Source organism: Marmota marmota, unplaced genomic scaffold (assembly GCF_001458135.2).
Source record: "Marmota marmota marmota unplaced genomic scaffold, marMar, whole genome shotgun sequence".
Taxonomy (NCBI): Eukaryota; Metazoa; Chordata; class Mammalia; order Rodentia; family Sciuridae; genus Marmota; species Marmota marmota.
Window position 1 is genome coordinate 29,051,593 of NW_026000240.1, and position 11,324 is coordinate 29,062,916.

Here is an 11,324-nt window from a genome sequence, read left to right on the forward strand (position 1 = left end):
TTTACTGAATTTTTAGTAACACTGAGGCATGGGGTGGGGCAGAAGCCAGGGGGAGATCAGGGTTACCTCTAAGATTTTTCACTCAGGTTCATCACAGGCCAGGTTATCAGTCTCTGATTTCAAGGCCCTTTTTCAGTCTTGGTATGTGAAGGACATCCATTCGAGAAGAATCTTTATGGCTTGCTGTATACGGGAAGAGAAGCCAGCTGTCCCAAGTTTTCAACCCAAACTCCTAAGCTGTCATGCACATCAATGCCTTCTTGTGGAGTTGGGTATCCCTAATGCCACTCTCTAGAAGCACTGTAGGCCCAGGGCCAGGCCATCTAGAACTCTCTGAGACATCTCTAATGCTCAGTGTCACTAAAAAGAGTGCCTTCATTATATAAATATGTAAAAGAAAAAAATAAATAATCGTGATGGGCAATAATCACATTTTCCCTTGTTTTAATTTGTACTTCTGTGATGACCACAGGCTTCCATCTTTTGCAATACTTGTTTATAACAATGTTTCCACTTGAGTGATTTGTGAGCAGATGTTAATTTATGTATTCAAACTTTAATTTCTTAAACCAATTTTTGTAGGTTCTTTATATGACAAAGATGTTGGTCTTCTTCTATCTGTGGTATTTGCCTCTTTGAGCTTCTACCCCACTGCTCCCTTTCTGGTCTGTTTGTCTTTTTATTTTGGTTTTTGTGTTTTCATTGCTTTTGTTGTAATGCAGTTTAAAATTTTTATATACTCAAATTCATCTGTCTTCCTTGTTTTCACATCAAAGCTTACAAATGTATTTTCTGTTCAGGAATTTGACCAATATTGGATTCTCTTTTCTTCCAGTTTGTCTTCTAGGATTTTATTTTAGTTTATATTTACATCTTTCATCCAATGAATTATGCCTTTTCTTTTTCCAAAAAAAAAAATAAATAAAATAAAATAAAAAGTAGAAAACTTTCTACAATTCCTTAAGCCAAATAAATAGGAGAAAGTGAAGATTAACCAAAAGCATCCCAGGGTATGTGACGCCTGGGGATAGACTTGGAAATAGGAGATTTTTTGAGTTCCCTTCACCCCCAGTGTTTCTGATGAGTAAATGGCCCATCTGGCTGACCCCTTTTCCACCAGATCTCTTTCAGGGGACACAGAATGAACCCTGATTGTTAAAAGGCTTCCTACTTATTTATTCATTCATTTATGTATTAGTGTAATAGGGTTGGTGTTTGGTAGAGAAGATGGAGAGGGATTGCATTTTCAAAATGGAGACTCAAATTCTTAAGGTAGGAGCCCCAGCACATAGATAAGTGAGGGGTGGGAGAGTCGGAGTCCCTCTCTGCACAGAGTGTCTAACAGCTGAGTCTTCCACCATCCATGAGGTGACCACCCTAATTAAGTGGACGGGACCTGGAACAGGCTGCCCTGAGATGGAGAAGCCTCAGGAATACTTTCCACCTTGGAACTTGGTGAACAGTGCCCTGTTGTCCCTTCATCTTCCCATAAGAGGAGAGTCAGAATTGTCCCCACTTGCTACAATCTCCCCACCCCCTCAAATACCCCAGAACAACTCCCCTCATCCACAGTAAGGAAACAGAAACAGCCGGCATCTGTCCTCTCCTCTCTCCTCTCTTCTCCTCCCGCACCCCAAGTTGTCCCATAATGACAGGTGAACAGAAGAGGGACTAATAAATACCAACCCAGAAAGCCACCAGTTTCACATTTCTCCTTCATTTACTTTTAATTAGCCATAGCAGAGGAAGCTGTCTGCTCTGAGAGGTAAAGAAACTTACTTTGGATTTTGAATTCCAAACCCAATCCCCCAAGCATTGGATTCTTGATAATCCTTGGTTTGAAGGATTAGGGCTCACTGTGGCCTTTGTTTCAAGCAAACTGAAGTACACAATGTGGCCATCTCCCTGGCTCCTCTTTGTCTACCTGCTTGCTCTATTCCTCTGGCTTTTTAAATTTCCTTCTTAGAATCTGGTCAAGGACAGTTCAAACACATCTTAGTTTCTGTTTTTAGAAAAAGAATAAGATATTTGTTTCATCAGCAACTTTGGCTGCTCTGAGGCCACAGTTGACCCAGAGATGCATCCAAAACCAACACGAATCCATCTGCCAAAGCTTGTAGAGTTAAGACTGCTTTTATTGAATGTTTTTCCAAAAGGTGCAATAGAGGAACAGTTATGTCACCCAACTACCCATTTCTCCTAGTCACTCCTCCTGTGAGGGAGAGAAGTCTTCTTCTGTTCCCACTTTTGATTGCTGTCTATTTCCTCCTCTCTCTCCCCACACCTATGTGTTCTCAGGAGAGCAGCCTGTTCTTGGTTTCTGCCACTCTCCTATCCTTTTTACATTCCCACAGACCTGGCTGGTCCTGACAAGATGGTCCCCTTTTTTTTTTTTTTTTTTTTTTGCAGTGGTAGGTATTGAACCCAGTGCCTTATGCATGTTAGGCAAGTCCTCTATCACTGAGCCACATCCTCAGCCTATCTCCTGCTCTTGAAAATTAGAAATCAAAAGGCATGTGTGTGGCCCCTGGGAGTTCTTTCATTTTAATCACTGAGGTCCTTTGGGTTTGCATTAGTTTCTTGTTGCTGCTGTAACAAATGACCATAAATTGAGCATCTTAAAACAATATAAACATGGTATCTCACTACAGTGCAGATGTCCCAAGTGGGTCTCACTAGGGTTGAAATTGAAGTGTTGGTAAGTCTTCCTTTCTGAGAACTCTCAAGGGAATCCGTTTTCTTGCCTTTTCCAGCTTTTAGAGACCCTGCTCTCCTTGCCTCATGGCCTGCTGCTATTTTTTAAGACTATAATTGCATCACTTCAGCCTCTGCTATCATACTGTCCTGTCTTCTTATCTGAATGGCTCTTCTGCTTCCTTCTTCCACATTTGAGGAAAGTTTTTTATTTTATTGGGCCTGCTCAGTAATCCAGAGCAATCTCCCTGTCTTAAAGTCTATTGATTAGCAACCTTAACGCCGTCAGCACACTGAATTCCCCTCTGCCATGAAACATAACAGATTCACCATTTGGGGGGATTAGGACACAGACGCCTTGGGGGAGCTATTATTTAGTCTACCAGAGGGTTCAAAGGCCAGTGTGATTAGTAGAAGTTCGGAGGGAATGTTCTGCTCTGCTCTTCTTGCAGCCAAAGGTGATACAGGAGAAGGGTCATGCTGGGCCCTAAGCCCAACTCCAGCAGGTAGCTAAGGGGCTAAGGAAAGCCTTTCTCCAAATTTAGCTCTAGGCAATCCTTTTCCAATTTTAGTTCTGCTCCAACCTTGACTTAACCTCCACATGAGGTGGGTAAAGATGGGTGGTGAGTGGTTTCAGAAGAAACAGAGATGAGCAGTTACTTTTGTCTCCAATTCAAAGCTATTGGATGTTCACAGACTCTTTAATCCTGTCTGGAAAGCTCTTGGCTCAGAAGCATTGAGGCATTCAGATTTTGGTGGACTTCTCAGCATTTGAATATCTCTCCCACCACTAGGTTAATGCCAAAATGACATTGAGTCCTCCATTTGCTCCCTGAAGCTCTGATTTATGGATGAAGAAATGCAGATGGACACCTATTTTGACTTGGGACCAATTATAACTACAGATCCCCACAGTTATATGGTGTGGTAAGATAGTCATCAGAGAGGACTGTCATCAACTCCTTATCTCCCTGCTTCTAACTTGAGATATGGTATCTAATTCCCCTCTCCAGGATGGCCTTAGTGACTTGCTTAACCAATGGTATGTGGTGGAAGTGAAGTTCTAGGTTGTATGTGTAGGGAATGAACCCAGAGGCACTCTACCACTGAGCTACATCCTGGGACCTTTTTATTTTGGTATAAGGTGTTGCTAAATTGCCTAAACTGGCCTTGAACTTGTGATCCTCATGTCTTAGCCTCCCAAGTAGCTAGAATTACAGGTGTATGCCATTGCACTCTTGTCCTAGGCCTTTTGGCTGTCATAAACTTTTCAATGGTCCTCTTGAGTGCTTGTTCTGGAATCCATCCATAATTCTGTGAGAACACCAATTGTACATGGAGAGACCAATTATAAGCACGCTGGTTGATAACCAGCCAACAGCAGCACAAACTGTGAGCCATCTGAATGAACCATCTCGAACGTCTAGCCCAGTCAAGCCTTCAGCTGACTGCAGTCCTAATAGTTAGATAACTGCCACATCATGCAAGGACCTAAGTGGGAATGATCCAGTTGTGCCCAGCCAGCTCCCACAACTGTAAGCAATAAAAATAAATTTTTGTTTAAAGCCCCTGGGGGTGGGGTTGGGGTTGTGGCTCAGTGATAGAGCACTCGCCTTGAACGTGCAAGGCTCTGGGTTCGATCCTCAGCACCACATGAACATAAATAAATAAAATAAAGATGTTGCGTTCAACTACCACTAAAAAAAAAAAAAAAAAGCCCCTTGGGGAACACACACACACAAAAACAAAATCTAGGATGTGCACTCAATGCTAAGGAGGCTAACAACAAGTACCAAATATTGATGATCATTGGTTATCATCAGTTTGAAGGATTAGGGATAACTGGGAAATGTGGTTTAACTAGGCAGCCAGAGAGAACTGGGTTCTGGTTACTAGGGAAGAAGGGGATCTGAGAAGGGGCGTAGCAATCTGTGCACAAGTTCTTCTTATTTTTTTTTTCTCAATCTGGGAGCTATCTTAGGAAGCTCTTTGAGGGCAGAAACCACGGTTTCTTCATCTCTGGCCCCCAGTGCTGATCCTGCTTCCCGACCCAGGGTAGGGGTCAGCCCTCCCCTGCTGAGCAGATGTAGGCTCTTGCAGTGCTTGGATGGATGTGGAAAAGATGTCAGCCAATGTGGGGATCCAAGATGGGACAGAGAAGAAGACAGATGTGGAAGAATTTAATAGGGCAGGCACAGGGCTTGATGCATCTTGCCAGAACAGAGAGCTGTTAATGTTATGATTTCTTGTGATCTAAGATGACAGCTCTTTGGCCCACGTTTAAAGGAAGTTGAGCTGAATACCTCACTTCACAGAAATTTATTGAACACATTCCAAAGTGAAGAAATTTCTCAACTGTTTCAAAATCATGGTTTGGAAAAAGCATGCCTCCAGGTTGAAGGCTTCTTGGGTTCTGGTTCAATACGTGCCGCTGCTACTGTCAACAGGTTGGAGCGCCAGGGCTTTTGCCTGGCTCGAGTCACCGGCCGGGCCTGCCTGGCTCCAACAACACCTTTCTGGAGTGCTAACAGACCCCAGAAAGGGCATGTGTGCTTTCTTTCACCGACACCAGCTGTTTTCCAGAAAACCGAGCTTTGTGGCTGAGCAGTTTGGACGCATCATTCCTCAGTCAGCAGAAGTTTGGGAATCAGCACAGACTGAGCCTGAACTTTGGCTCAGCTGCTTACTACCACTTTGGTCAAGTTATTTCACCTGTTTAAACCCCAGCTCCTTGGCCTGTAAAGCAAGGACTTCGTTGGGGCTTTGTCACTAGTTGTATAAGGATTAAATGAGGTTCTGGGGGGCTGGGGATGTGGCTCAAGTGGTAGCGCACTCGCCTGGCATGCGTGCTGCCCGGGTTCGATCCTCAGCACCACATACAAACAAAGATGTTGTGTCCGCCGAGAACTGAAAAATAAATATTAAAAATTCTCTCTCTCTCTCTGTCTCTCTCTCTCTCTCTGTCTCTCTCTCTCTCTTAAAAAAAAAAAATAAATGAGGTTCTGGGTTTAAAGTACATGGCCCTGGTCAATAACAATTAACAACAAACAGTTGTTCCAAGTATTGTGACAACAAGGTTTTCAGGCCTCTGTGGCCTCTGAAGTCAAAGGATATTAATAAGTATATTCAGAAATAGTAAATAGTTACAGCTACTTACAAAACTCAAGTGGGCAAAAGTGGAATGCTGGTAATTTGGGATGACTATTGAATTAGAGTTCAGAACCCCATGTCCTGGGTACTCCTCCTGGTCAGGTATAATCTCAGAATTTACCCATAAGCATAGTCCCCTTGAGGAGGGAAAAGTGGGTCCTTTTTTTAGGTCTTCCATGTCTTGGGGACCCATGCTGTTTTTTGTCAGCTACTGATGTCCCGTGGCCTGTGGTGCTCTCCAGACGTGACCATCATGATCTGTGGTCAGCAGCACATTCTGTTTCACCCCATGGAACCCAGTCTTGTCCTTGCCTCACTTTAAGGGGACAGGCCTGTCCCTTTCTTCCTTACTCTTGGGGACAGACCAAGTTCATTCCTCCAGTGGGTGGTTGGCACTCTCCTACCCAGGCCATCTTGGCTCTAACTTGTGGCTCACTAGGAGTTCAGAGAAGCCCTCCTGGCCACATATGGGCCTGAGAAAAAAACAGGCGCGTTCATGTCTATAGGCACCATGTTCCATTCCTCTTATCAGAGGAGCAAGACCTATCTGAGCAGTTGCAGCTGGGAAACTGAACCTTTAAGTCTTCCTTTCTCTTAAATACCCCGTCCCTCTCCTATGGAAAATTTCTTTGTCCCTTGTCTTTTCTTCTTGCACCAGAGCTCATGTTGGGAAGGAGGGACCTTCCAGCACTTCTCACTCTGTTCTTCCTCTGTACCTCTGTCTCTCTGTTCCCCAGCACAAAGCTCTTTTATGTAGATAAAAGGATGAGTACACACACACACACACACACACAAACACAAACACACACACTCTCACAGGGTGGAAACCAGTTCTCCAAGTTTGTGCACACTCCCCAGACATTTCTGTCTCCTGTCCACCAAAGAACAGAACTTCTTTGAAATGATAGGCTGAGGAATCTGCCATTCTTGTTATTAGCAGGCCATTTGTGGGGGTTGAAGTGTGAACATGCTCTTCAATGGCTCAGTTACTAGCGGCCATAAATGAATACTTCATGTTCTATCCTGTCTTAGAAGTCACATGGTTCTTACTAAGCTAAGGTTGGGAAGAGGTCTACCAGGCTGCTCAGTCTATGGAGTGGGGGAATCACTGTTATCATGCTCAACTTCACCCCTATATATCCCATTCCAATTTGTTTCATTTAATTTTCATCTTCGTTAAAGTAAAACACATACATTGTTCAAAAAAAAAATCAAACAATTCTCTAAAATTCTAGAAAAACAGAAGTCCTCCAACCCTCCCCTTCTGTTTACGTCACTCATTTTTTTAGTACTGGGGATTGAACCTGGGGTGCTTAGCTGGGCGCAGTGGCACACACCTGTAATCCCGGTGGCTTGGAAGGCAGAGGCAGGAGAATCACAAGTTCAAAGCCAGCCTCAGCAATTTAACAAGGAACTAAGCAACTCAGTGAGACCCTGTCTCTAATAAAAATACAAAATAGGGCTAGGGATGTGGCTTAGTGGTCAAGTGCCTCTGAGTTCAATCCCCAGTATCCCTCCACAAAAAAAAATTTGAACCTGGGGTGCTTAACCACTGAGCCACATTCCCAGCTCTTTTTTATATTTTATTTAGAGATGGGTCTTGCTGAGTTGCTTATGGCCTTGCTAGATTGCTGAGGCAGGCTTTGAATTTGCAATCCTTCTGCCTCAGCCTCCTGAGGCGCTAGGTTTACAGGCATGCACCACCACTCCCGACTCAGTATACTGTTGTAGCTGTTCTGATAGCTTCCTTTCTATTGCCAAGGAGAGGTGTTATATCATTATTTCTTGAGTTTCCAGTTTTCTCATTACCTATCCATTTTTCAGTACGGGAAGACTTTTATACTAACTTCCCCTCCCTCCACTAATATTTAAGGTCTATATGATTTAAAATTTTTTTTCACATATTTATTACTGAACCAACTGAACCTGTTACTGAAGATCACAGAAATAGAAAAGTCAGATTTCTAATGAAACATGCCCAGCTTTCCAGACTATGGTGACATTTTCAGCTTGATGTGGTAGGATGATTGTGACCTTGATACAGCAAATGTGTATACTGTCTCATGTGTAAATTCCTTGGAGACCCCGCTCCATTCTCCACCAATGTCTCCTCTTGGAGTTGTACTTGATTTTTATCCAAATACACTGGGGATGATTTTGGTTTTGTTTCTTGACCAGGAACCACTTGATCCTGAAAGTCTTGTGAGAAGACATGGAGAAAGTGGAATCAAGTATGCTCACCACAAAGGGAAGGTGGGATTTACAGTGTGATGAGGACGAAGGTACTAATCACAAGGAAGACATGTCACATATTTTAATTGCTTTTCCAATTTTAAACAACTTCTTGTTTTCCCTGGGGTTGATGATTGCCTTTTCTTTCCTTTTAGTTTTCTATACACTTGTCTCTAAATCAGTATTCTCTTCTTGGAGACTTTGTTTCCAGATCCCTCATTCTTTTCTTTTTCCTCCCTCCCTCCCTCCCTTCTTTCCTTCCTTTCTTCTTCTTTCCTTTCTTTCTAGTACTAGGAATTGAACCCAGTGGTGCTCTACCATTGAGCTACATCCCCAGCCCTTTTTTTTTTTTTTAAAGTTGTATGGTTTGTGGCTAAGATACCCTGAGCATCTCTGCAACCCAGGGGGAGAGAAGATTTTTCTTTTTTAGAGAGAGAGAGAGAGAGAGAATTTTAATATTTATTTTTTAGTTTTCGGTGGACACAACATCTTTGTTTGTATGTGGTGCTGAGGATCGAACCCAGGCCGCATGCATGCCAGGCGAGCGCGCTACCGCTTGAGCCACATCCCCAGCCCCCCTTTTCATTTTTATTTATTTATTTTTTTGAGACAAGGTCTTACTAAGTTGCTCAGAATCTTACTAAGTTGCTGAGGCTGGTTTTGAACTTGTGATCCTTCTGCCTCAGCCTCCTGAGCTGCTGGGATTACAGCGCCACCACACCTGGCTTTAATTTTTAACTTTTGAAACAGGGTGTCCCTAAATTGCCTAGGCTGGCCTCAAACTTATGGTCCTCTTGCTTCAGCCCCCAGATCTCTCTTTCTACCCTCTGAACTGTTAGCTCTCTTGGCCTGCAGCATAACTGTCATTCTGGAATGTCCCTTTATCATCTTCTAAGGGTTCTCTTTGCCTCTGTTCTGTGTCAAATTCCCTATTATCTGGAATGTGTGTGTGACCTGAATCAATTTAGCCATTCCAAATCTTTTAGATTCTTTGGGGACTGAGTTGCTTTGGGCCTTGCTAAGTTGCCGAGGCTGGCTTTGAACTTGTGATCCTCCTGTCAGCTTCCCAAGTTGCTGGGATTACAGGCATGCACCATTACGCCCCACTTTGATATATCACTTTTTAAATCCTCTGCAATCTTGTTCCTTTTCCTTCCCCTGCTCTGGATCTGCATGCAGATATGATTGAGCCCACAGGTTATCTTCTGCCCTCTTGTCAACAGACCACTCAACACATAGATTGGTGCTAATTCACTAATCAGCTTCCACTTTACTCTCAACCATGCTGGGAACCTACAGATTTCTGGTTAATGCCACCTTTCCAACCATTTCCCCAGAATTCGTACACATTCAATGTTGCTATCAAGTCCCCAGCTCTACCCCATTCCTCTGCACTTTAACCCCAAAATGACCTTCCTTCATATGCAGGGAAAATGGAAGCAACGAGATGTGGATTTCCTTACCTTCCTTCTTCTTTTTCTCTACCCCATGAGGGTGCCTATATCTGAGCCCATCCTGACCTCTCTCTTCAGCAAACTCTGGGCTCAGCTCTGGAACAGACTCTGCTTCCCTCAGAGGTGTCCCCCCTGTCACACAGACCACACTGTAGCTTTCTGTTCCAGCCTTTCCTGACTCTTTGGGACATTGCCCCTTTAGTTATTTCCTCTTGTTCTTTGTATCTTTGACCTCCATGCTTTGGCCCATTCCTTTCATCTTAGAAACTGCTTAGAATTTTCTCCATCTTAAAAGAATCCCTGTAAATCCCTACCCCTATCGGGCTATTCCTCTCTTATTCTCCCCTCCCTCCCCCCTCTTTACTCTCACACCAGGCTTTTTATTTTTTCTTTTCTCTTTTTGGTGGTACTGGAGATTGAAATGAAGGGGGCTCTACTATTGAGCCCCATCCCCAGGCCTTTGATTTTTAATTTGAGACAGAGACTTGCTAAATTGCTTAGGGTCTCACCAAGTTTTCCAAGCTAGCCTTAAATTTGTGATCCTTCTCCTTCAGCCTCCTAAGTTGCTGGTACAATAGGCCACTCTTGCTGCTGCTACTGCTATTACTCCTCTTCCTCCTTCTTTTTCTTCTTCCTCTTGCTACTCCTCCTCCTCCTCCTTCTTTTTTACCACCGAGCTACATTCCCAGCCCTTTTTACTTTTTGTTTTGAGACAGGGTCTCACTGAGTTGCTTAATGCCTTGCTAAATTGCAGAGACTGGCTTTGAACTTGTGATCCTCCTGCCTCCACCTCCTGAAATGCTGGGATTACAGGTGTGCATCACAGCACCCAGCTCTAAATTGTTCCTTGTGTGTGTGTGTGTGTGTGTATGAACTTTTTTTTTCTAATTTGTTTTAATTAGATACACATGACAGTACAATGATCTTGACGTCATACATTTGAATCAGATAGGGTATAATTTCTCATTTTTCTGAGGGTATAGGTTGCAGAATCACATTGGTCATGCAGTCACGTATATACATATAGCAATAATAATGTCTATTTTATTCTGCTGACCTTCCTTTCCCCCTCTAAATTGTTCTTGTTGGGAACTTTGGTCACAGTGATGAGGAGCTAACTAACTTACATCCTGATTCCCCTGGCCTTCCCTGCAACCCCTGTCGAGATGACAGTTTCTCTAGAACAGTTTTCTCTGCTAAGTTCAGACCTACATTTCCATCTACCATGGGGCATTTCTATCAGGATGTTCCACAGGAACCTCGAATTCATTGTATCCCAAACTGGAATCCATATTTTAATACCTAAACTTGTACAATATATTTTTGTTGTCTGTGAAACCTTGGGAAAGTTACTGCATTTTCATCTGAAAAGTTGGGTGATGATACAATTCTTGATAGGATTAAATGGTCTCATTTTATCTCATGATACACGTTGCTGTGGTTTTTATGTGTAGGATACTTGATCCCCAATGTGGTGGTGTTGGCAGATGGGTATAATGGGAGGTTTGGGTTGTGGGGGCTTCATCCTTATGAGTGAATTATTGCCACTGTTGCAGAAGTGGTTTCTTTATAAAGGATAGGTTCAGTCTCCTTTCATCTCTCTTGCCATCTCTTTGTCCCTTCACCATGGGATGACAGAGCAAGAAGGCCAGCACCTCAATCTTGGATTTCCCTCCAGAACTGTGATTCAATAATTTTCTTTTTATTATAAATTACCCAGTTTCTGGTATTGTTATAGCATCACAAAATAGGCTAAGACACATGTCAAACACTCAGAGTGCCTGACATATTACC

General features: G+C 43.2%; 1 protein-coding gene across 1 annotated transcript; it reads right to left on the reverse strand.

Moving 5' to 3' along the window:
* Nucleotides 1-7,905: 7,905 nt before the first annotated feature.
* On the reverse strand, nt 7,906-8,231 carry LOC107143159 (60S ribosomal protein L39-like). The gene has a single exon (XM_015486761.2). It carries the CDS (start codon nt 8,056-8,058, stop codon nt 7,906-7,908), a length of 153 nt encoding a protein of 50 aa, XP_015342247.1. The 5' UTR covers nt 8,059-8,231.
* Nucleotides 8,232-11,324: the final 3,093 nt, after the last annotated feature.